Here is a 27,662-nt window from a genome sequence, read left to right as displayed (position 1 = left end):
GTCTTAGGTTGGCTTGAATCCAATATAACAATAAAACTTGAAATATCATATAATGTGAATCTGTGGTGACTTTATTTCAATTAAGTGTAAAAGCACCTTTAACTTTATGGCATCTTAAACCTACTTGAACATGTATATATTGAATTATTCCCTTCACTCTGATCTTTCACACCAATCTGACGTCTACTGACTTTACGCACAAGTATCAATTTTCTTCACTCATTCATACTCGTTCTTCAACAGTGGCATCTAATTTTAAATACTTTTACCTACAGGTTTAATTCACTCAAATGACTGAAAAGGTACATATGGACAGTTAACAAAATAAGTCGAATGTTTAATGAGTGGAATCTAGATGAGTGTGACTGCGTCGTCAATACGCCCCCGTCAACTTTCAATTAACCTAAGATCATGTGACATTTGACATATGACCTCATGAAACTAAACTCTTTTCTGTTCATCTTCATCATGCTAAAACATACTTGAGCAGAGAGTGGTTGAAAACTTTATGAAGATGTGACCTTTGACCTCTAACCTCTGATACCCTATAAAGTTTGGTTAAAAACCCATCCTATGGTTTTTCAATATAAATTGTCTCTTTTTCCATGATAAATAACAGGATAAAATTACAAACTATCTTTTTTTCTGTGAGCATGATGTCATTTTGAAATCGCGGAACAGGCAGGTGTTACAACTTGATAATTCAGAGTAAACACTACAGAATAGGGGAAAGAAAATCAATGCAATAATAATAAATTATAGTATAATATTCAATTTCTGTATAAAGCATCATAACATTCCCCACATGAGAAATCTCAGACACTGTCAACCTGCTGGAGGTAAATGAAAGGGAAATCCAACCTTGAAAACTGCTCTAAAACAAAGCAGAAAAATCAGAGAAGCAGACTGGTGAAAAATTGAATGAAATCGGACAAAAAAGAAGAAAGTAACACATTTTTTAAAAGTTGTCATCATTATAGGTATGGGCTCTTCAAATTGGCTGAATCAGTAATATCTCTGTGATGCAGTGGTGTACAACTTTCCCATTTGTTCCAACATACAAAATGACTCATATTGTTTTTCTTTCAAAAATGTATGTCTCGGGAGGGGGGGGGGGGGATTTTTTCTCTTTGGAGGAACCATTATCATTATGCTATCCATAATATATTTTGAAAAGTGCCCGAAGGGGGAGGTACTCAGGAGAAAAACAGACACTAATAATATTTTGTACACTACAAAGGGCAGAGTTATCTGTGTCTACGTCACAATCCACGTACCAAATTTGAGATTTGAGATTTGGAATTATTTTATTTCCCTGCTTTCATACAACTGAACTTATTTCAAGGGTTGGCTCGCCCTTTGATATTCATTCAACACATATTTTCAATGGCTCCATTGAATGTTCTCTCAGGCTGTCCCATGGAGATCTGCCGGTTTCCTCAATGAAATACTGAGTCCATCCGTGGAATGATCCAGTCAGCCTCTTTCCCTTCTTTCCATTCACGTTGCAATGGCGATAGTCTGTATCAGCAGAAAACGTCCTAGCCAATAGACGATTATCCTGGACATTGCCTGTCTCTCTCTCCCTTACATTTGGCAACACCATCGATGGAAAGATTTGTCCTTTTATCTATCCATCACCAGACAAATGGCGATCGTTCTCTCAAAAGCTTGAGTCCTTCGCGTTCCCACTCTGTCCTGCTGATCCATAGTTCCTGAGTTGTGTCTAGATAACCCAGGACGGCCCCTCCTTTCCAACACGTCACCCTCGGGTCTTGTTCCTGCAGGATGAACACAAAAACCATTGTTATCATCTTCAGACTGTTCTGAGTGATACGGTCATATTAAATTGAATTGAAAACCTCATTCTTAACTTCATTTTCAATATTTAAAGTGATACTATAAATGTTTAGCGTAATACTGTCTACTGTCTACTGATTAAAGAAGCACAAAATGAATATCATACATCACATTTCTGACAAAATAGACAGCCTATGAAATTGTCATTGAATATGACGATTATCATTAAAGATATACATGAGCGAGAGAAATATTGAATTGTGAATCTTTAAAACCCCTATCAAACTAGATGGACCTTCGACTGCGCGCAGTCGAAAATGATGCCTCCGCCATGGAGCAATTTTACAAACCAAAACAGAAGCAGTTTTTTAAATTCAAGTTTGATTGTAATCTACTAAAAGATTCTCAGAATAATGTGATGACAAGCTATTTTTCATATACATGTTTGACCCTTCGATCTTTGACCTCATGAACCTAAAATCTAATCACTTCATTGGCTCTGCAAGATACATGTTTTGAGTTTGATAGTAATCCATCCGTCGGTTCTATTGATAACGCCTTCACAAGCTATTTTCGCATACATAATGAGCCCCATATCCTTTGACATTTGACCTCGTGACCCCAAAATCTAATCAGTTCATTGGCTCTGCAAGATACATACAGGACCCAAGTTTGGAGGGAATCCATCAATCCGTCCTTGAGATAACGCAATCACAAGCTATTTTTGCATACATAAATCAGCTCTGTGACCTTTAACCTTGGATCTTGTGACCCCAAAATCTAATCAGTTCATTGGCTCTGCAAGATACATACATGATCCAAGTTTGGCGGGAATTCATTGATGGGTTCTTGAGATAACGCGATCAAGAGCTATTTTTGCATACATCATCAGCCCTGTGACTTTTGACTGTGGATCTTGTGACCCCCAAATCTAATCAGTCCATTGGCTCTGCAAGATACATACATGACCCAAGTTTGGAGGGAATCCATCAGTCAGTTCTTGAGATAATGGACTCACGAGAACGGGATGTACGTACAGACGGACGGACAACCCGAAAACATAATTCCTCCGGCTACTTCATAAAAATAAAACTTAAATTCTGTAGAGTAGGAGACTCCTGTTGACATCTGTACTAAAGGAAGTTCCCATAGGTTTTCCAAGTAAAATACAAATAAAGTTAGGATTTAATATATGAGTAAGGTACCACTTCAGTCTCATCTTGATACTGGTACATACAAATAATGTCGGGCATTGACAACAAAATTTTTTTTTCTGGGGGGGGGGGGGGGGGGGGGGGGGGGGGCTTCATTGCACATCAACAATAAAATGGTTCAAACTGTTCATAGATTTACGGTAAAACAGAATGAAATCCTCCAAAACAGCACATAAAACAATACAAACATCTGACCCTGTGTCAGAATGGCACAACTAATGACATACCTAAAGGTACCCAACACTGACCTTTGACTTGCATACGACCTCGACTCTATCCACAGCTCTTCTGAAAGAAGGGGGCATCTTGGTTTGTATTCTCTGCTGCAGCATCTCGGCCGCGCCTTGGAATAGGGCCACGCCTCCTCCTACCACCAGTATACAGCTGTACATCTTCTTCTTCGTTTCATCGGAAGCTACAAAACAAAACGTGCCGGGTGAAACCATGCATCAAAGGATAACTTCAATGCCTCCACCTACCACTGCAGGAAATTACTGCCTCCACATACTTGGAGGAAAAAGAAATCAAGGATTTCCAGGATTTACGTACATTAAGAACAGTCAATTACTTGTCTGACTTGATTAATGCATCAGGTTGTGGCACTGGAGTCAATCACATTATATTTCTAAATTTGATGCCAAAACCATACTTTTCATCAACTGAGCGGGAGGCTTAGCCTTAGAGTTGTGTGGGCAATACTTTAACATGGCAAAATGACAAGTGCCTGCCTATCTAAATGTGTTACTAAATACAGGTTACAAGATAAACATCACGTACATTATGCTTGTTTTGCCCTGTTGGAGTACTATGGCAAATGGGAAATTTAGACTTAGCAGATACCAGTATGAATGGATAATTTATCGATCATATATTAGCTATATTTCATTTTATTCCACATAACATCAATTTTATACCTCACTTTAGAAATCTAGCCATTTCTAAAATGCCAAAACCGGTCAATAGTCTTTTGAAAAGTGGCTTTTTTCAAAAGACTATTGACCAGTTTTGGCATTTACGGGAAAGGCTAGATTTCTAAAGTGAGGTATAAAATTGTCCTAAGGCCCTTTTCAAAAGACTATTGACCAGTTTTGGCACTTTACGTATATGCGTGCAATCTCAAAGGGAAGGATTTTAGCACACAAACTCGAGTGGTGCACGATCAGACAACCTATTAAGACTAGGTCTCGATAGCGTAAACAAACTTGATTACCATGATTGTTAAGTCGCACATGTATTCTATGACCCTTTTCGGTATATAAAAGTTATAATGACTGCTTTAATATTTGAGGCATAGTTGTTTTTATAGGCTCATGGGGAGGTTACATGATCATACTCAGTATCACCCCTCGGCACGCCTCGGGGCGATAGCATGATCATGTAACCTCCCCTTGAGCGTATAAAAACAACTATGTCTCTCATAGCAGTCATTATTACTTTATTATTAACCGTATCAGACATCTGAGCAGGGCAATTTTTAAATGTTATTGCCCTCAAAGTTTGATAAGCCAAAAAAACTACTGGCGAAAAAGAAAAAAAATTGACCACTCAGATAATTCAATGGAATTTTGTGTGCAATTTGCCAGTCAATATCAATAAATAGTGAACCCATGAACAAGGTATATTGCTCGATCAGAAAAGTCAATGGCAAAATGCGTGTTAGACTATCGGATAATAATATGTAGAGCCAACATCCAGCTTCATTGTGCAGAGAAAATGAGCACTTTGCGTGCACTCTATTGTGACGTAATAATCACATCCAAGGCACACTGTTAGCAGTGTATCGAAAATTTTGTCAAGCACTGGATGCACAGTGCTGGTTTGACAATGTATTTGCAACTTTTCATGCTAGGAAACCCTGTGCAGAGTAGGCTACTGTATTTTACATACCGTAATTAACGGTGTATAAACCGCACCTTTTTGCTGCTGAAAAAAATTCAAAGTCGGGGGTGCGGTTTATACATGGTACACAAAAGAAAAAAAAATTTAAGTTTCGATTTATGCCCCTCCATCTGGCGCTATGCCTGGCAATGTCTCCCAGCTCAGTAATCGGTGTGTTGACTCATCACTCGGAAACTAGAACAACACTCAAATTTGTCTGTGATCTCAATATGTAGTTTATAATAATAATTCCTCCAATTTTTCTTCTATTACATGGTGTACCACAAGGTTCTATCCTAGGTCCTCTGTTTTATAATTTACATTAATGATCTTACACATTCAGCTGCACCTCGCAGTGAAATAAAAGGCCTTCCCACGTGGGTTTTTTTAACACGGACCAGGCTTGCTGCCGACAGAGTCGTTAATGGCGAATACACGAGGGCGGTTTATACAACGCTAATTACGGTAATTTAAGAGTAAGATATTAAGAGTTTCTTGTTTGCTCTAGATGTCCGATGTGATAATATTGACTGCCTTCAGGGCAATGCCTCCACCTACTACTTCAGGAAATGACTGCCTCCGGTCACTTGGAGAGAAAAAATCTAGAATTTCCAGGATCTACGTACATTAAAAAATTAAATTGCTTGCCTGACTTGATTAATGCATCAGGTTGTGGTATTGGCTTCAATCACATTATATTTCTATATTTGAAGCCATGCAAAACTCTACCTTTTATCAACTGAGCGGGAGGCTTAGCCTTAGAGTTGAGAAGCCATTACTTTAACATGGCAAAATGACAGGTACTTGCCTATCTGTGTGTTACAAGATACAAGTTGCAAGATAAACATCACATACATTATGCTTATTTTGCCCTGCTGAAGTACCATGGCAAGTGGGAAATTTAGACGGCATTGGATCAAAATTGTAGAGTGTATGGAAATGATTATTGAATGAAGTAGCATTGGAATTCAAAATTTATTTTAGACTAATGACAGATATTTTTGTGAAATATTGACTTCAGAAATTTATAATGGTGAAAAACAGGTCATTTTTTTTTCTTTTTCATTCATCCGTGTAGTGAATTTTCTACACGTGTAGAGGTTCGTGTACACGGATAAACATGTACACGGTCCCAGCACTAAATTGACTTCCATAAACCAGTCCTCCCTACTTACCGCAGCAATCAATGCTGTATAGGATAGCTTGATCCAACCCCAGCGGCTTGTCTAGAGTCTGAGAGGTGGAGATCCGGCGTGATATGATGGGGGGCGGGGCCTCCTCGGCGTGCACCAACATATCACCTTGACACTGGCCAATCAATGGAGAGCTGGTTCTTTGAGTGACAGTTCCTAATGTCAGGCCCTCCGAGTTGGTCTGTATACAGGCTGGGTCATCGCGCATGAAAACACCATTGTCGGTCTTTAGCTTTGTTGCCTGCCAAACAAACATTAATATATTTACTTCATATAATAATAATATATACATAAACATATAATAATTGTTCCATATTTGTGGTTCTTTATAACAGCAAGGAAATAATCCCCCTTTTAAAAAAAAAATGAAGAAGAAACCTACTCTGCTAGTTGGTTGAGTAGCAAATTTTTCGATTTTTCTGTTTTTTGTGCTAGTAAAAGCAGAGGGCGATGGTTACAAGAAAATGGATTAATATTAAATGAGAGGAAACCATTTTCAACATTCATATTGGTACTTCCCTCCATCACATATAATTGAAGGTTAACGGATGCAACATTGATAGACATGTACATTCTATTGAAGATGACGGAACAATGGTAATCTCAAGGATGGAGAGCTTCAGTCTATAGGGCTTCAAGATGAGATAAGATCAAGTGTCCTTCCACTGAACATTTTCATTTTTTATTTCTTTTTTTGCTTCTTTTTTATAATAACTTCTAGGCTTCTCTGTAGAGGTCATTTGTAACGTAGTCACTGGTTTTAGGCCAATAACCCCCTCGGAAATCTCCAATTACCAGCGGGACATTTACCCACGAATGACAATTACCCCCTCCCCCCCTCCCCACCGGAGGACAACCACCCAGAGAACAATTAACCCCCGGAAAATTACCCCCTAGGAAAATCTCTCCTAGGGGCAATAACGCCCGCGGCCATTGATCCTCCCCCCCCCCTGAGGACATTTTACCCCTTGGACAATTACACCCCCCTCCCCCGAAAAAAAACCTTTTTTATTAAAAACCAACATATTTTCAGGGTGGACTTCCTCTTTAGTAAACAGGGGGGGGGGGGGGGGATAATTGTCCTTGCTATGGTTTGCTATGATTGTCCTGGGAGGGGGGGGGGGGTCCTTGGGTGTAATTTTTTTTTTTTTTTTTTTGGGGGGGGGGGCTATTGTCCTTTCCATTTGTGAGGTCTTCCTTTCTTTCTCCTGTGGGACACAGTGATTACGTTCCTGAGGGGGGTGGGAGGGGGGGGGGGTTGTCTTTTGGCATCTTTCTCCCTTTTATGTCAGCTTTGAATTGATCTTGTGACAGTCAGTTCGCTTTATATTGCACCTTTTGTGGGAACTTCACTATATCAATACCTTATTTAGCAATGTTAAATTCATTTGAATGATTGAAGTTTGATATAATATCATTATATTTCCGGCTTTTCAAATTTAAGATTTCTTTTCTTCTTTCCTCTTTTTAAGCGGAACACTCTGGACGTGGACGTAGATGTAGATGTAGGGTTTCATCAAGATATACCAAAGTTGAAGGTCTTTTTTCTATTGTACCTACTACTTCCTCGCTTTGCGTGATGATGTCTTGATTTCCCTTCAGAAGTAGGGCTGCATGATACCATACATTCGGCTACATGTACTAGTATTTCATAAGTCTCACCTGCTATAGATTAGCATTATAACACATCATCTCAAGAAATAAATGAGCCCTTATATATTTGTGCGTACCTTTAGATTAAGCCGTATTAAAACCAAATGCCTGCCAATCAAAGGCTCCATAATAATTGGCTTAATTCTGCTAAAATATACTCAGCAACAACAAAAATTGGACACTTTTCATTGTTCAATTTGTCAATATAAACTGTCTATTACATGTAATTCAATAATTAAAGAAAAATTTATACTCTACAACATCGATTAAGATCAAGTTTTGAACTTTCAGACTTGGATGGGCAGATTCATTTAACCGTTAGATGGTCTGATAAAGAAAATTGCAAAAGCAGCCATTTAAATGTTAACAAACATATTTATCGGTGAGACATTTTTGTTCGACAATGAAAACAAAGAATGAGAAACAATGTCATGCTATCGCCCTAGGATACTTCCCAATACTCATCAACATTTAAATGGCCAGATAGATGCCTCTTCTTTGCAATGTTCTTTCAGAGATTCCCTTATTGTTAAATGGCTATGCTCACAAATGCAGGAATGGTATGATTCTAATTGCATATCATTTAAAAGATGATTAATTTATGTTTATTTTGATATATGAAAGTTACACTCACATCAAATACTCATTTATAAATTTAAACTGTAAATACTGTCCACTCTCTTTCTTTTTTTGCTGAGTGTACTCAACCAATATTATTGACCCTTGTGGCACTTCATACTTGCAGCATCATCAACCGTGAGTTTCACCATTAAAACCTGCTTTTTTTCACAGAAGTATGAACTAAATAAATCAAGCCATGCCCTACCATAAACCATATACCCAAACGTTTTGCAGTAATGCTGCAGCCCACCGTGCCAAATGAATTTTAATAATCTATATTTATTCCACCAGTAACCTGCATTCATGTTCATATGTTCAATAAAATATGATAAGTAACCTCAATAACTGTGTACTGCGTTGAATGCATTAGTCTAATAACAGATTGCTGGGGGCATAGATAATTACGTCTTGTATATAGTGATAGAGTTTAATAGGCATGAATAGTTTTCCATTATAGCACAGTCACTATCTTTATAAAGGAGTGATAGTTTGGCTATTTTTCATTTGCCAGGAAACAAACCAACTTTTAAGGATTCATTCATCATATATCCTGAAGAATGATATTTTAGGAGTAATTTCATAAGTTCCCACTGCCCACATGGCAATGATCGAATTGGTTGTTCAACACCATTGTGTTCTAGTTTCTTTTAACCTTTCAAAAAACATGTTTATTTCTAGCACATCCATTTCTTATTTGTTGTAAGATTTAAATTATTAATTCTTTTTCTTGGAAAATAAATTACATCAAGAATTATGTGTGCGACGTCACCCTCTATTCTAGTTTCCTTTTCCCTTTCAATGAACAAGTTTTTTCTAGCACATTAATTTCTTATTTGTTGTCAAAAATTAATCTATTAATTCTTTTTCTTGGAAAATAAGCTACACCAAGAATAATCTGTTTGAACCCACCAACATGCGCAAGTTTCGTTTTAACTTTAAAAAAACATGTTTATTTGTAGTACAACTTTTTCCTATCTGTTGTTAAGATAGTTATCAAAGGACTACTGACACCCACATCACCCAGAATTTACCTTTCAATAAATATATTTATTTCTAGCACATCTGTTACATATTTGCTGTAAAAATAAAATTATTAAATTCTTTCTTTTGGAAAATAAATAACAAGAATAATGTGTGTGACATCATCCTTATTTTCTAGTTTCCTTTCACCTTTCGATAAACATGTTTATATATAGCATATCCGTTTCCTATTTGTTGTCAAAATTGAAGTATTAATTCCTTTTCTTGGAGAAAAAAATTATGCTGAGAATAATTTGTGTGACGTCACCCTCATGTTCTAGTTTTGTTTGACCTTTTAACAAACATGTTTATTTCTAGCACATCGATTTCTTATTAAAAAAATTAATTAGTTATTCTTTGTCCACCCTCGTAATGAGAATCGGGTTCCCAGAAGGTATGTCCTCATCAGCTCGAGATTGCCAAATAGCCCGCTATTTCTGATTTAGGAAATAAGCCCAAAGCTACAAATCGCGTCTTCATCAGCTCGAGACTCGACCTCGAAACTCAAGCTCGAGAAATTAGCTCGAGATATTTTGCTCAGCATTCGCGCATAGTGCGAGTCTTCGGGCTGTTGAAGAGGCACCGGACATAAAGCGGGATATTTTGCCAAACAGTAGAATATTTTGAAATATCCCGCTAAGTGCAACTGCAGGCTGATGAAGGGGCAAATTAGCTAGATAATTTGCGATCGGGATAGTTAAAATAGCGAGTTATTTGGCAATCTCGAGCTGATCAAGACAGGCCTATTGATACCTGTTGCTGCTGGTTCTGTGTTTGCAGCAGATAGAGCTCATCGTGGATGTCCTCAGGATCACCCTGGTTTCGCTGCTGGGTGAAAGTCATCTTCTCATTCACCACCCCAAAAAGCTGCGGATAGAAGATGGCCATCGGAGCCTGAAGGGTCTCGTCACCGAGTTTCATTTGGTAGGTCAGTGTGGGCTGGTTTGGGTAGCAAACTTGGAAATCTAGAATCTGTATGCCATCAAAATCCTGATGAAAAATAGATCAATACATCAATACCTCTTTAATTTAAAGTGAGATTCTGGATGATACGCCATCAAAATGACGATGAAGATGAATACATATAGATCCCCTCCCCATTTTTCCAGATTTTTCTTTTTGAACATTTCTTGTCTTTTCGTCCCAAAAGGCATAGCCTACACAGTCAAATGCCATTAATTTCATCCCAGATATGCCAACCTTTACATTCAGCTTTCAGGGAGGATTCATTTATAAATCAGGGAGATCTCTATCACTTGCATACAGCATGACAGGAATTATCTTTCCATAAAATCAGGGAGGCATTCAAATTTGTGTGGAGTGACGTATACCGGTTAAAAAAAAAAAAAAGTCAGAGAGGCTCCCTGAAAATCATGGCGGGTTGGCATTTCTGTCATTCCTCCCATCTCATTATTGTTAAAAAGATCCATGTTTCATTCTATTTGTGCCATATTCATGTGACATGTGGGCGTACATGCCTCAAGGCAAAAAAAAAATCTGGATTTTTTTTTTTTTTTTTTTTTTTTTTTTTTTAATCAGGAAGAAAGAAAAAAAATCGGGAAAAAATCGGGAAACCGATTTAAATCAGGTTTTTATCAGGCCTGGCACTGACCCTGACTAACTTGTTTCTCCCACTCCTTTTGATGGATTTGTCTCTTATCTTGCCACAAGGTATTGTGGATTCTATTTTTGTTATGACTGGTCAAATAAATAAAAATAATAATAATAATAACTAACAATAATGGTAAAGTCTCATTCAGTTATGATAATAATAATAAAGCTCACATTTATAATGCGCTTAATACTTTGTTTCTAGGCGCAGAACATATTATTATTATTATTATGATGCGGTGAGCCACAGCGTTTAAAAGTAGTTTTTATGATGACGTAAGTGTATTACGCTTCATATTTCTGTTTGTTTTCACACAGAGCTCAGTGAATTACGGGTACGACCTTTGTTGCACACAGTTGCTATTCATTTACATGCATGTACAACAAAAAAAGTCTTTGTGGCACCGGTTTAAGGTGGCATATCTGAACAGGCCTTAACACGACCACGAACACAGACAAGAACAAGAACACAATAAACTACTACTACAACTAACAGTAACACTACTACTACTACTCTAATAATACTACAAAGTAGCTGCTACTACTCAGTGTAGAAATACATGGGAGCAGTGAGTGATTTAGCTCCGGTAAGCTCTAAAAAAGCTAATGATACTACTACTACTGTACTACTACTACTGTACTACTATTACTACTACTACTTCTACCATTACTACTACCGGTACTACTTTTACTACCACAAGTCCTACTACAAATACTACTACTACTTAATACAATAATTACAGCAGTATAAGAAATCATCACCAATTTAACATGATTTGGAAGGACTGATATATCAAAGGACCTTGAATTTACCTGATCAAGATGGCAAAATGTTTCTTTCAATTCAACCAACAGCAGTGCATCCATCGTTTTCTCTGGCTTGCACTCTCTGTAGGGAAAGCGGGCTCTCTCTAACAGCCATGTAAAGGTCCTGGTGATGTCTTTCCCCCCATATGTCATACAAACCCTGCATAATGAATACAAAGTATACAGGATTTAATACATCATTTAGAAATGTTCATAAGATGTAAAATCCGTATTAAAAATGAAGTAATCTCGTACTAAACTCAGTATTTTGCCCTTGCTATTTAGAGACAAGATAAAACTGACTAAATACCAGGCATAGGAAGAAAATAAAAAAAATTGATAGAGAATTCAAAATACTGGTATAGTATGACAGCTCAGCTACAGTCAGAGTAATGCGCGGGACGAATAGGTATGCAATTAGAAAATCCATTTTGAAGTTCTATTTTTTAATTCTATTTCCCTTCTTTGTCACAAAAGGTCACTAGCTAAGGATAAATCACTGGCAGTGACTGATTTACAGCTGGATTGAAAATATAAGAATGGATGAATATGTTCGTGACATAGCAGCTAAAGGCCGGTTTTGACAAATATCAGACACATGCATTTTTAGTTGGGTTTCTGGTAGAGATGACAAACAAATTTATGAGTCTCCGTGTTTCAGCATTGCTCTTCATGTCACATGTGTTAGTAGTCCCATGCATCCATTTCTGTGTGCAGTTCATGTATCTATCAGCACAATCGAGCAAATTCCTAATCATTTTGGTGATTCTAACGCTCACAGTATACACCCCTCAACCTTTCCAAATTACTTCTGAACAGTTTCTCCACAATTTTATCGCATGACCAGATCAACTTCATCCTTAACATACGCTTCATCTTATCATGATTTTCTTTTTCTTTTCACCTTGTATTACGATGTGACAGACCATCCTCCACACAGCATACAGACGTCTTCTGGTCACCGACATCTACAACACAGGCACTGCATAGCCCACTACCATATGTGGCACAAACAGATTCCTACCAAAAAAAGTTTGGATATTAAAACAAGTGAAAGGTTTATCATTAACAGACAGGCAGTTGAGTACTAAAGGATTGGGTGACTTTGCCTCAGATTCTACCGGTCAACAAATTCCAGGATTAAGCTCATGCTGCCTGCAATCATAATTATAAACCTTTAGGTCATACATGAATCCCATGACTTTAACAAGCCAATCGCCTGTCTGATTATCAAGATATCTATTATTGGAATCAGAAATTTCAGAATTCGCTTCCTAATGGTTTTTATAACACTACAGTCTATTGGGAAAAATGAGTATGGTAAAACCGGTCACTCAAAGATTTTTACTTTTTTGAGGCAATTCATAATCATTTTGAAGCGCAATGTTTTTAGGGCCTCAATATTACACAATATCACAGACACTGATAACACGTAGGGCCATGCATCTCAGATTCAACATTGTTAAACAATGCCAATAAACAAAATGCACAATGGAACTAATTATTTCACATTTAACCAATAGAAGATCAGAGTTTCCCAAAGGTTAAATAAATCATGAATAATTTTAGTATTGTAGTAATCTATGAGTATTCTAGATCAAGAGATTACAAAGACGTCACTAAGAGGAGATATAAGAAAAAGAAGGCTATTCCACAAGAACACAATGTATTTTACTTATAACTTTGTTTTTATATGTTTTCATGTTCAGTACATTATCTTTTATCCTCAATAACTAAGAAGAAGGCTATTCCTCAACACAATGTAATTTACTAATAACTTTGTTTTTATATGATTTCATATTCAGTACATTATCTTTTATCCTCAGTAACTAAGAAGAAGGCTATTCCTCAACACAATGTAATTTACTAATAACTTTTTTTTTATGTTTTCATATTGGATGAGAAAGTAAAACCACAATGACTTTTCAAGGTGTCTACGTGGACATCCAAGATATTCAATGAAAAAAAAAAAATTGTCATTGTATTATGCAAGTGTGGAAGTACGTCAGATAAAAAAAAGTTCCCTGAAAAGCATGGCTCTTCAAATGCCATAATATTCTAAATATGGTATGTAACAACATAAAAATTGGGACAGATTTTAACGCCACATGTTCGTGTAGTCCCATATACATCTTTCTGTGTATAGTGCTTGCAACTTTACCAAGACTGGGCCAAACTTCTTATCATTTTGATGATTCCAGAACCTTGCAGTACACACCAATACCTATATGGTAGATGATCAACCTTTTCGGATCGATTCCACCTTTCACAATGCAATCACATGATCAGAACTCAACTTCATCTTTAAGGAGCAAGTCAAACCATTCCAAAATAGGACATACCTGATGGACGATGGCTGCTTCAAAGTCTAAATGAGTTAGGAGTAGTCTGACAAGTTCCTTGATGTGTGGTCTATGGTAAATGTCAGGGATTAAAAGGATTGCTCTGTACTTCTGCAAAATATAACAATGGTGAGATATTACTTGGCAGAAAATTTGATAAGAAAAATATGGTTTGAGAATAGGGAGAGAGGATGTTGGGGGACATTTTCAGGATTATTGACCCACAAAAAAGCAAACTATGACTTATCTTAGGCCAAATGAAAAAAAATAATGTATTTCTCGTCCGGATTAAAAAAAAAAAAAGGAGGTGGGGCATTACTATTTACTATTTTTGCAAGTTTTTGCAAGTTTTTGCAAGATGGCTGCCATGCTAATTATTGCTGGCCAAGCCTATTTTTTCACAGATATTGTGCTATGTGAGTATACTGATGCAATGTATGACAAAACAAATGATTTGTAACACTTTTGAAGTTATTTAAACAAAATGTATATCACAGGCTTTTTTTTCTCCCTTTTTTTCTTCTGAATACCAGTAGCAAAAAAAAGGGGGAGGGCAGGGACAAGAAACACTTCATTTTTGTTATTTGGCCCTAACTCTTCACAAAACGGGACCCAGATATATACAGATCCACCCACTCTTTTATGAGTTGGCCATGCTTCTATATATTTTATATAAATATATGAACAATGATTGAAAACAATGGCGGGGTGCAGTCGCTTTCTGGCTTAAAGGCCAAGTCCACTCCAAAAATAACCTACTTTCAATAGAAGCAGAAAAATCAGACAAACCAATCAAAAAAAGTTTGAGCAAACTCAGATATCTAATAAGAAAGTTATACATTTTTGAAAAAGTCTGTAAAACTAAGGAACAATGAAAATCACAAGACATATTGGAAAATGGAAATTCACTCATGAGTCTATGACGTCATGTCCTCACTATCCCCTAATTGTTTTCTTTATATTGATAATATAAATTTTCTATTTTCCCCCTAAGAATCTGATTTCTTCACACCAGCATCCAGGTTAGATTGATAGTAATATGTTTTTGTTTGGATGCACTAATGTAGAGTAATTTGTTTTCAGTTAAATCATGAAAAATGTGACTTTTGATAAACTATTCAGATAAAAATCAATAATTATGAATACACAATATTCAGAAAATAGTATCAATTCTTCAAAGTTCATAAAATATTTTGTGCAATGCCATGCACGCAAATGATACAAATAATATAACCTGGACAAAGGCATGGGGAAATCAAGTTTTGGGGGATAAAAAGAGAAATTAATGGGATTAAACTATATAAAGTAATTGATAAATAGTAAGGACACGACGTCACAAACTGATAACCAAATTGGCAATTTGTGTAGTGATTTCCATTGTTCTATTGTTTTACATAATTTTTCAAAAATTCATAACCTTCTTTACTACCGTCTTAATTTTAATTGTGTACCTCTCTCTACAGTAAACATTTTCTGTCCCGGTTATTTTTCAAGTCGCCCAGGAACCTATTCTTTACAAGCTCTGCTTTTCTATAGGTTCCTGCACATTTCACAGTTTGTACTTTTATCTGGGTTTCCTTTAAATGATATTAGTTGTCAAACAAATGTGATGATTACCTTGTCAATTAATATAATCATTTTGTTATATTATGAAACAATATGTCTTTTATGTATATTTTGTTATCTGTATTATTTCTGCATGTGAAATGTGAAATCAATAAACTCAATAAACTCAAACTCAATATAAATTTTCTGATTTTGCTCAAACTTTTTTTCATTGGTTTGTCTGATTTTTCTGCTTCTATTAAAAGTAAGTTATTTTTGGAGTGGACTTGTACTTTAATCTGCATGGTATGTTTAGAACATGCACTGGCTCAGTAATGGTGAGATGATACGTGAGACTATGACCCTACATTTTTGTGAATACAGTAGATATATACAGATCTACCCACTCCTTTATTATCTGATTTTGCTCAAACTTTTTTTGATTGGTTTGTCTGATTTTTCTGCTTCTATTGAAAGTAAGTTATTTTTGGAGTGGACTTGTACTTTAATCTGCATGTTATGTTTAGAACATGCATTGGCTCAGTGATGGTGAGATGATACGTGAGACTATGACCCTACATTTTTGTGAATACAGTAGATATATACAGATCCACCCACTCTTTATGAGTTGGCCATGTTTCTATATATGTATATATATATATGAACAATGATTGAAAACCAAGGTGGGCCGTGGGTGCAGTCGTTTCATGGTTTGATCTGCATGGTTTGTTTAGAACGTGCACTGGTTCAGTGATGGTGAGATGATACGTGAGACTATGACCCTACATTTTTGTGAATACAGCAGATATATACAGATCCACCCACTTTTTATGAGTTGGCCATGTTTCTATATATGTATATATATATATATATGAACAATGATTGAAAACCAAGGTGGGTGCAGTCGTTTCATGGTTTGATCTGCATGGTTTGTTTAGAACGTGCACTGGCTCAGTGATGGTGAGATGATACGTGAGACTATGACCCTACATTTTTGTGAATACAGCAGATATATATACAGATCTACCAACTCCTTTATGAGTTGGCCATGCCTCTAAATACATATGAACAATGATTGAAAACCAAGGCCAGTCACTTCCTGGTTGACCTGCATGGTCTGTTTAGAACATGTACTTGTTTGGTGATGGAGGCTATACAAAATCCACATAAACCATAACCCTATGTACAGCAGGTATACAGATCTATCCACTATTTCATGAATTGGCCATACTTATTTGGCCACGATATATATATATATATATATATATATATACACAAACATAATTCAATTTTGATGATAAAGTAATACGGTAATATACAAATAATGATAAAAACAATTGAAATAATAATCTTTGAGAGTTCACTTCTTAACCACGAGCAGTTTCAATCTTACATTTTTATTTCAATTGTTTTAATTATCATATATCATGACCAATGGAGAATACATATCTACCCACTCTGTTATGCTACCTTTAATAGCCATGATATATGTATACAATTCAATTTGGATAATCCTCTGTCAGGGTAATATACAAATAATGATTAAAAAAAATAAAAAAATACAAATTCTTGAGAGTTCATTTGTTACTATGACTGGTTTCAATTTTATTTCTTCAAATTAATTTGTAATTTTGAATTCACTATCTGAAGAAATGAGATTGAAACGGTTCATAGAATTATTATTTCAATTGTTCTAATCATTATTTGTATATTATCATGACAGAGGATTATCAAAATTGAATTGTATATATATATATGTATATCATGGCCAATGAAGCTTAAATAACTATCCACTCTTTAATAAGTTGGCTATGCTTCATTGGGCCTGATGTATACATATACATTTATAATAAACACATATACCATGCACTGAGAGGCTCTAGTTGAAATTATGGATCGAGGTGGCAGGAATAGCACTTTATGTATGATATGTTTGTTTTAATTTTTTCAAACCAACCTTCATAAAAATAATAATAATAATTTGTCTATGACGTCATCCATGGTATAGTGCACTATATATGTACTTTTTTTTTTATCGGTAACATCATAGCAATTTTATGTTTGGTCATATAATGCTATGTTGACCAATCACTGAACAGGATTTCATTCATCAAAAACGTAATATACAATATACAATACACCTTCTATCCTCTCTTTTGCTCTTGTTTACTTTTACACCATATTCGCAAAAGATAGGAAAAAGGGTGTCTCTGTTTTAAGTTTCTGTCCTCTTTAGACTTCTTCAGAAATTATATTCAATCATTAAGTTGGCAGTTTTTTAGTTCTCTGATTAGTACATTTTCTGAAGTGAGGGATAGTAGTACATGTACATGTAAGATGTAGCGGAAAAGTTTGAACAATTCTTTAAACAAATTAAATGGATTCACTATAAAAGTGGAACACTGAAGAGAGAGAGAGAGAGAGAGACCATACCTTTAATTCTCCAGCTGGAATCCCCAAACTTTTGTCTAATACATGACCCCATATCGTACACAGGTCCTGGATGACTGCAGATATAGTTCCGCCCACTCTGGAGTGAAGGTTCAACTGACCCCGCTTCATTGGCCAGTGGATACTGAAATCAGCTGAGTTTTCAAGGTAAAGCGCCTAATACAAAAATAACAAAAAACCAACAACAGATCAGCAGATCAGTCCATAAGTTGCACTGGCTTTCGCTAGACACACAGATAACAAATCAAACTTTAACTATAACGTATACTCCTATTAGGAGTCTACTTTATAGTTAAACCAAATGAAAGAAATTACAAATATAAAATAAGGAGCTGTATTTTGTGAAACATCAAGTTGATATACATAAAGAATTTACATGTACCACCACCAAAAAAACAACAAACAAACATATAATTACCTTCCAGTTTACTACAAAAATATGATTTAGTCTATACTCCTGACTTTGGTTGGATTAAGAAAGACTAACAAACAAATTCTGTATTATTTTGTGTCTACGTTACCAGGATATCTTGAGCTTAATCCACCAGGAAGGCCCAAATTCACAAAGGAGGTTTGTTGACAAACCTTGGTTTTCGTACGTCATATGACGCGTTTTACACGTTTTTTACAAACCTGGTTTGTAAAGAACAAAAGGAGGTTTGCGCTCAAACCTTGCTTTGTGAATTCGGGCCATAGAGTTTGAGGCCATACAAAAGAGTAAATCAAGTAGGAATTGCATGGGTCATAGTAGCAGAAAAATAGTACATGTATATACATGAACGTACAAAAGTCCCCTCCATTAATCAGTTTTTGCATGATCAAGCGCTAGTTGAAATTCTTCTGAAATTTTACCCGATTCGAAAACTATGGCAAAAAGTAGAATTATGATTTATCGTCTTGATAGTAACCTAATATGTTTTTAAACGTACTTACCTGATCCCCAACAAAGTGATCTGTGTTGTCTGAAGTGTTCGTCCATGACATATCAGTGAACTCATCAACTGATTGATGACTGACAGAATCATTGTAGCTATGGATCTAATATACAAAATACAATATTGCTTTTATAAGTATGTATATGATTTGATTTTTAGATGTAGCATGCATCAAGGCCATTTAAGTATCCATACTTACAGATATTCACAATAAACCCTATACTATCATAATGTATACAATACATGCAATATGCACAGTATAACATACATCTTCCACATGCTTTTTTGTTCTAGGCATATCCATTCTAAATGTCAGCAGTACTTGAATAGAAAATAAAATGACAAGTTCATATAGGCCTAAAGGGTTAATAGGATGTATGGCTTTAGGCCTCTGAGTCGGTTCTAGGATAATTACCCCCCTGGAAAGGTCCCCCCCCCCCCCTTTATATATGGCACTGGTTTTTTTAACTATGACCAAATACCTAAATGGCCCTTTGAGAGCCTGTAACTTTCCAAAGATAAAGAACTAGAAATCAGTAACAACTTTTTCTAGTAGCATGGACCTAGGTTAACCTCCCATAGCTTAACGAAAAATTTTCATCGTTGCTTTATGCGCATGAGGTATCCCTGAACAGCAAATTGTTTACGGAATTTTGTAACAAAATTGACATGCCATTTTGGTCGGAGCTGAAAAAATATATAGCCACAAACAATATGATTTTTTTCTATTGATGATTAATGAGCATGAGTGGATCTTAAAGAAACTTAACAGTAATCTGAATCAACTCCCCTATTTTAATGGAAAAGTGCAATTGAAAATGGCGTTTCGGACGTTACATTTTCCGTAAACAATGTAGACCCTCATTTAACCCACTAGGACAACAAATTAATGGGATTGTATATGGTTTGAGTGAGTTTATTAGTTGCTCCAAATGATTATATTAAAAGAAAATGTAATTTAATTATAGTAGCGCTTATATTAGAAATATACTCAAAATTTGAAAAAGTCGTCTCATTTTCCGTAAACAGTTTTGTAACGTCCGAAACAATTTTCAAGTTGAAGTAGCAGAAAATATATGAACAGCAGGATATATCTATCATAACATTTTGTTAACATCTCATGGCAGCTACCCACCAAAACAAAGAAATTTGCAATACATTACTACAATACTATTTTATAGTTAAAACCACTTTTCCGTTAACAGTTGTAACGTCCGAAACAAATGTAACGTCCGAAACAAAAAATACCAATAAAATGATAATAATCCATATTTTAAGGTATCTAGAGTGAATAAATCATTATGAAATAAATTATTATGAGTCTTAACACAAGTCAAAACACAAATCAGGTCTTTCAAATCCATTAATTTTTTGTAATCACAAGAATGGTGTTTCGGACGTTACACAATTTTATTGTTAACACAAAGTCGACAAATTTCACCTAATTTTCGATCATATCTGCAAGTTAACATTTCACAATGGACACTCCTGTTAAAAACACTATTTTGATGATTTTATTCAGATTTAAATATAAAAATGTGTAGAAATATGATGCCAAAAATCAAATAATCCGTAAAATATCTAAATTTTCTGCAAAATTGACTTATAAAACATAAAATATTGAAGCCACACTTTGTGATGCAAGGCATGGCTGGCTGCTTCAGTATATCCTTAATTGTAATTTATCAGAAAAAATCTCAACAAAAGTGACTCATAACAAATATTCAGACACTTTAACAGCACTTTCTGGTATGCTGTTAGCACGTTTCGGACGTTACATTAAACTGTTAACAGACATTTTCATACTTTAACTAGTTCAAATGAGGGGCAATGATAGATGTGAGAATAGCAAATTTCATTTGTTCAACCTCTCCTTTTGCTATTTACATTGGTGTGTGTTTGCAAATCATGAGGTTTTCATTTTTATAGAGGTTGTTCCAAATGATGTTATATAACCAAAAATTGTATGGTCAATTTACACCATCTGGTAGGTTACAAAAATAAAAATCACCCACTTAAGCAATACCCAGTGTGCATGGTCATGACATGGATATGATACAGGTATATGAAGTTGATAAAAATCAAGCAAATTAAAATGTTTTTCTAAAAAATTTATGAAAAATATGTATTTTCATCTGAAAATACATTTTAAAAAGGGCACTCAGTACATGTAACTAATCTATGTAGAAAGGATTAATACTGCCATTATCCAAAACTGGAATTGGCATTTACACTTAATAATGATAACAATTTATCAAGCAATTTTATGAAATTGGCTTGCACACTACATGACACACTCATTGGTTGCATACATGTACAATTGATGAGCACAAAGGCTTCCATTATAAAACAATAATCAGTAATCGGTATCCGATACCTATTATAGAAACTTGTACAACATAATGTTGACATAGCTGTAGATCTGCCAAATTTCCAAATGACAAGAAAATGGATTACCAATTTGTGGGGGTAATTAAAGCATGAACATGAAAATAAGGTGTAGCCTCTTCAAAATTAATTAATTCATAATTTTATCCTTTCATTGGATGAACTACCCTCAAATGTACTAGCCTTACGTACAAATACTTTTCAAATGCTTGACCTTCATAACAAAATGTACATGTTAATGATCATTTCATGATCCTAAAGATATAGTAACTTCCTCAAATTTATGCAAGAATATCGGGATGTACAATGAATTAGGATTCCCATATTTCTAATTACTTAAATGGCTGGGGATACTTTTATATACTTTTATTTGTTAAAAGTATTTTTGTAATGTTTTGCTTACACTGTACATACTGTACATGTATGTGATAGTGATATTATTGAATGACACACTACATGAATCTAGTTTTAGGCAAAGTACAAAGCAAGCCGATTAAACATCTATGTTGTAAAGTTTGAAGAAATTGATGATCTGATTGAAATGTTTACATCTTGTAACATCCGAAACAAACTATTGCATATATATTGTACACTGTTGTTCATAACCTGCAAAAGAGAGTATGTTTGTAACTGAATTTTCTAGGAGTTGTGATGACTACAATTGCTATTAGCTCCATATTTCACTTTGTTAGATCACATAAGCATTTTTAACTACACGTTCCTGAAATGAACAGTATACCTTACATAAATTGAGTAGTCGATGAAGACAAACTAGGTGTATGTGCATAACTAATTAAAACTACACAAGTTTTTCAATAAATGTTAAAGAAATATTTTTCTGCAAACAATTAATGTAACTTAGGTCAATAATACCTAAAGAAAAGCAATTAACTTGAATAAAGTTATGATGTTAACAGTGTGTAACGTCCGAAACACCAGTGGTGTGACATATGAAAATTATTAGGCAATGCACTGGTTCCCCAATTTTTTTGGATGTATTTAACTTATATCATCAGTTGTTATAATAAAATAAGTTTGACCTAAGAAAAAAGCATTTTACCTAATGAAATAAAAACTTTTTATTGTCAAAACCCTAATTTGGAGCTATTTTTCACTTTCAAGGGACACAAAATCTGTATTTTTCAAGATAGAAACTCAAAAATTTGCATGAATAATCTCTGAAACATATTCTTAAAGACCCAACATATTTAAAGGTGTAGTTAATAGCAAATGAGTTTAATATCACAGTTATAAGTTATGCTATAGTTCACAATAAAATTGTAAAAACTCAAAGTATTCATAACTGGTGAATAAATAAGGAGATAGATTAAGGTCCAGAATTTGCATTTCTCAAAAATATGATTAGTCCTGATCCTAAAAATAGAAGTTTGAAGTGAGTAAACATAATTTCATTTTGGACCCATTTGTGGACACATTTGGTATAAGTTAAAAAAACCAGTGCCATATATATATACTTTCAATCCTTATTGCTCCTAAACAAAAAATATTATATCTCTAAAACTTTTATATGTTTAAGTGAACATGTCAGAGATTACATTTCATGAAAAATGTTGTCAAGGTCACGTGATCCACAAGGTCAATTTCAAGGTCAAATCTTAGGTCAAGAGGTCAAAGTACCCCAACTGTCATGTATAAATTTTCAAAATGGCGGCAGATTTGGAATCCTTATTGAATACCCTTTCCAGCACTACAAATTTTGTGAAGATTGACCCATTAGATCCCGAGATACAAGGGTTCAAAGGTAGGCCCGCCACCCCCATTTTTGAAAAAATCTCAAAATTTGGTTGGCCGTATCTCCCAAACCCCTCACCCAATTGACCTAAAATTTTGGATTTGGTGCTGTGAGATCACACTCAACAAGTACACTAAGTTTCATGAAAATCAAAAATGGTCGGGTTAAGATTTTCAGATTTTTTGGGTGATTTGACATGGAATGACCCATCATGTATTATTCAAAACATATTCTTTCACATGATTGGTAATAAGAGCTTGTATTTCATTTTTTGAAATTGGGGCGTTTCCAATACTGGTCTTTACCTTTAAGCAATAAATAATCACGCAAACCCACCTTTCATCAACCCATCGTTAGCTCAATCGGTAAGTACAGCGTAATGGAACGTTGTAGTTGTAAATTCACATCTCAGTATTTATTCAGTTCTATGTTTTGCCTTTATAAATAGTGAGGCAAAGCAATAAATAATCAAATTCTAATTGTCTGTGAGGTAGGCACAGCTTGCTAGACTCTTTGTGAGCCTAACGATTACCATGTGCGCATTACTCTTGGAGCCTATATATAGTGGCGACCTTGGATAACACTCACCTCTGACGTGTGTACATTTTCTCTCCTGTGTCCTTGCGATGTCTTACGTGACCAAATGGCCTGTTCCACCATCTTCAAAGCCTGCTCTCTCTGGGTGGAGCTGCCAGAATGCTGATAAAGGGGAAAGGTTGTAAAATAAAATTAATTAATCACCAGCTGCTGGTATAGTGATAGTCGGAGATTTCTGCAAATCTGTCATTTTTCGCAGCCATAAACACTGTGAACATGACAGACAAATAAAGCGGACAAAATATACAGTTCCTCAGGTGGACAAAGGAATATCCCTTCACTGCTATTATGTAAAAATGTGTACATAGAACAGGTGTCACATGCATATTCACCTGTTCTACACATTTTTACATAATAGCAGTGAAGGGATGTTCCTTTGTCTACCTGAGGAACTGTATATTTTGTCCGCTTTCTTTGTCCGTCATGTTCATAGTGAAAGCAGACTACAGGTATACAGTTAAATAATTTATGTGGATTTTTTTTTCTTCTGTCAAAATGATTAAATCTACAGTGTCAACTTTAAAACCATCTTAAATTTACAATGGGATAACAATATGAACAGTAGCTATGCTCGAAATACATCATATTCATATTTTTCTCAAATTGAAACCCCAAACTAGGTGTAACAAAAGAACCTACCGGTAGACAGAGGTTTCAGTTCTCCATTTGTTAAAGATGCAGTCCCTGTATTGGGCGAGCTGAATGGGCAATACAAGGATCTTTAGAATTTGATAAACGGATATGCACATCGTGTAATAAAATTGAGTGATTCTCTGCATGCAATGTAGAGACATTACATGTACATGGCCTCCAACACCCCCCCCCCCCCCCATGTGTACATGTATATCATCTCTCACTAAATCAGAGAAGTAGACTTTTCTGATACACTTACATCGACCCCATTCCTGTGAAGAAGCTTTTCCTCAAACCTGTCCTGCTGCGGACCACGATGCCGTCTGGCGATCACCTGTGGAACTGCTACTGGGTAAGGGTCCGAGGCACGTCCAATACGCAGCCAGTAAGAACCAGGATGGATCACAATGACCGAACTCTGATGCAGTGGCTATCAGAGATAATAGGGGACATAGGAAAAAGAGGTAATTGAGAGGAAAATTCTTGTGACTAAGGCTCATTTTCTGCTGAGTGTTCCTTGAAAGGAAATGGTTGCCACCAGACTGGAAAATCAAATATATATGTATGCTTAGTCAGTGCTACAGCACGAAAATAAATATGTTTTACGAGCTCCACAATCTTTTTTCTAATGAAACGTAACTAGCTCGACTCTTTCATCCACACAACAATCATGACAAATATATTGGGAATTAATAGTTTTAAAAAAAATGGAATTCACCCAGAATATAAAGAAATATAGAGGCAAAATCAAAGTGGTAGAGGTCTTCAGTTGTACATGAATTTGTTTAATCATGTTCGTCGAGAACATTTAATTTTTAATACTTACATTTATCATTTCGAATTGATTTATTTCATATACATTTATTGCTGAATGATTCATTAAATTCTTTTACATATTTTACATAATATTACACAAAAATTTAATATTAAAACCATTGTAACATATTGATATTTTACATATTGACACATTCACATTTTTACATATTCATATATTTCATTATTTAGATATTTATATTTTTATAAGTTACATATTTATAATCGATTTATACATCAACTATGTGTTATATTTAATTGAAAAACAATCAAAGCATAACTAAATGAATTGATTTGTATAATAATATATCGCTTACGATTATGTGTGTGCACGTTACAGATTATGAAATGGTCCTGGGGATGATACTAAAATAATAATAAAAATAGAAAATTTGGAAAATGGATTGCTGAAGGTTTGGTTAAACAGCATGGGCAACGAAATAAGTCATCGTCATTTACTTCCTCCTTTCCTGCACAGCGTCCAAGGTGGACCCAGTGCTGGCAGGATACACATTCCGCCCAAATGATGTTAGTGTCATTATCATTCTCTGTAGAAGGTTCATCGGGATGGAACTGTAAACATCTCTCGTCATTCCCATTATCCTGGACACTGCTGTGGTTAGGTGCAGGTCTTTCACCGGATGTTTGAACAGAAAATTGTCAAAAAAATTCCATTTTCCGTTATGGCTAGTCCGCCAGCTTCGTATTCGGGTGCAGCACGTAGCTTTCTCCGGTTTGTTTTCTTTGTCGGAGGGGATGCTTCTTTGCTGGCTAAGAGTGCTTCCACGTTGCTGCTGAATGGGCGACCTGCTGGGTGACCTTCACAGTTTGTTACTGTAGTCGGTCTTGTCATCCTTACGATGTCTACAGCCTCTGGATTGAAGACTCCCTCCAGATTTCCCCTTCTCATTGATTGGAGGTACAGTATGAATGGCTTATGAGCCTGCACAGGTCATATCTTGTAATTGACGGTCCCAGATGATCAGACAGAAAGTCTTTGCACTGTCGGTTGAAATGAGCCTTCATTGGGCCAAAGCACCGACATCTAAAGGCTGGAGTATGTGACTGGTATGGGGGTGGCAGAAGGTATAGGACGATGTTGTTCCGTCGAGCTTCATCTATGAGGGGGACGTCGATATGGCTCTTATGGCCATCATAGAGGGGTAGTATTCTCTGCTCTGGGCTTTGATCTGGCAGGGATGAAATGAAGTGTTTGCTGAGGAAGTCCCCGACTACTACACTCTTACTCCATCTGCTATCTGTCATTTTGAACCAGCTTCCAGGTAGACATCCTTCAGGCGGCTAGGTTGTCATGTTCTTCTCCTTGAAGATGAGGTAGGGTGGTAAGGAGCTGCCTTGTGCAGATCCACAGGCCAGGAGGGTGGTTGTGGCTGAGCGGCAAGAAACGATAGAACCCCAAGGTAAGAACATTATTGTCAACCCCAGCCCCCTCCCAATCTCCTGCATCTCACTACAAGCCCCACCCCCCCCCTCCCATGGCTCCCCCTTTAAATTATCATCACTGGCCCTCTACATTCGTTTTGGAGTGTTTCTCTAACTCCCTCTCTCTCAGCCATACATGAGTTGTTACTTTTTTCTCTTTGTCTCTCCACTTTCCCCTTTTAAATTTGTATTCTTACGAAACCCATTTATAGTACTGAAATTCACAAACACAGATACGGTGAAAGCAGGTTGTTTTTCGCGTAAGAAATTGAAATTTTATCATTATTTTTCTAAGTCAATTCCCCTCTAATAAACTGATTTTCACAATTTGTAATCATAAAAAGTGTGGAAAAGCTAGCTTACTCACATTTTTATGTCGCATTTTGACCTTTGGAGTTGTCGATGGTGCTCAAAACAAAGTCTAACAAGTCAAATTTCAAAAAGAGTCAAAGATTCCGGTGTCTCAGTCCCACCATGCACCACACAGGCATTGCGTATAATTGTTCTCCTGTTTAAGTGCTTTTACTGATTGTACGCGAGCTTTGGTCACACCACCATACAGTGTTGCCCATCTTAAATTAATTCACAGCAAGCGTGCAACGCGCAGCGCCAGATAGTAATGCTGAACATATGCCTGTGGTGGGAAAGACGATCGAGAGCGATTTCTTCCATGCGCTGGCCGGGGAACTCCCGGGTGCGTAGAGCCGTAGTCACAGCATTTGCGCTTCAACTTTTCTCAAAGACATAATAAGCCGTTTCCCGCTTACACTTCAAGAATTCAGCTAGGTGTATGAACAAATATTCTCATAGACATAATATATATCATAATGTAAAAGGTGAAAGTGTACTTACCTCAGCCATCTCTGTTTAAAGAAATTAAGGCACAAGTCCTTGTGAATTTCTCCAACTCCGATCGGACTCAATGGTGTCTTATTACAGGCAAATCCAAAAAGAGAAATGTTTGA

General features: G+C 35.9%; 1 protein-coding gene across 2 annotated transcripts; it reads right to left on the bottom strand.

Moving 5' to 3' along the window:
- Positions 1–316: 316 nt before the first annotated feature.
- On the bottom strand, positions 317–27,662 carry LOC100889970 (actin-related protein 8). Of its 2 annotated transcripts, none has more exons than XM_030972302.1 (12): positions 27,550–27,662; positions 24,701–24,871; positions 23,800–23,910; positions 19,069–19,173; positions 18,118–18,291; positions 14,140–14,250; positions 12,702–12,817; positions 11,804–11,957; positions 10,133–10,369; positions 6,068–6,326; positions 3,263–3,429; positions 317–1,781 (listed from the first exon to the last, which is right to left on the bottom strand). In XM_030972302.1, exons 1-12 carry the CDS (start codon positions 27,556–27,558, stop codon positions 1,638–1,640), a joined length of 1,758 nt encoding a protein of 585 aa, XP_030828162.1. In that variant the 5' UTR covers positions 27,559–27,662; the 3' UTR covers positions 317–1,637. The 2 variants fall into 2 exon arrangements, with proteins under 2 accessions (XP_030828162.1, XP_030828161.1); XM_030972301.1 differs by lacking the exon at positions 27,550–27,662 and adding an exon at positions 27,065–27,486.

Source organism: Strongylocentrotus purpuratus, unplaced genomic scaffold (genome assembly GCF_000002235.5).
Source record: "Strongylocentrotus purpuratus isolate Spur 01 unplaced genomic scaffold, Spur_5.0 spur5_scaffold_6, whole genome shotgun sequence".
Classification (NCBI taxonomy): Eukaryota; Metazoa; Echinodermata; class Echinoidea; order Camarodonta; family Strongylocentrotidae; genus Strongylocentrotus; species Strongylocentrotus purpuratus.
The sequence above is the reverse complement of the archived record's forward strand: the minus strand, read 5'-3'. Positions and strand labels throughout refer to the sequence as shown.

Bases quoted from the DNA above. Each gene is read 5' to 3' on its own strand.
- LOC100889970 (XM_030972301.1), bottom strand. The intron at 10,370-11,803 runs GTAAATTCAAGG...ATTTTTCATCAG, and splicing joins CATTTTGCCATCTTGATCAG to GATTTTGATGGCATACAGAT. The intron at 6,327-10,132 runs GTATCAATAGGC...TTTGTTTGGCAG, and splicing joins CACAGAACCAGCAGCAACAG to GCAACAAAGCTAAAGACCGA.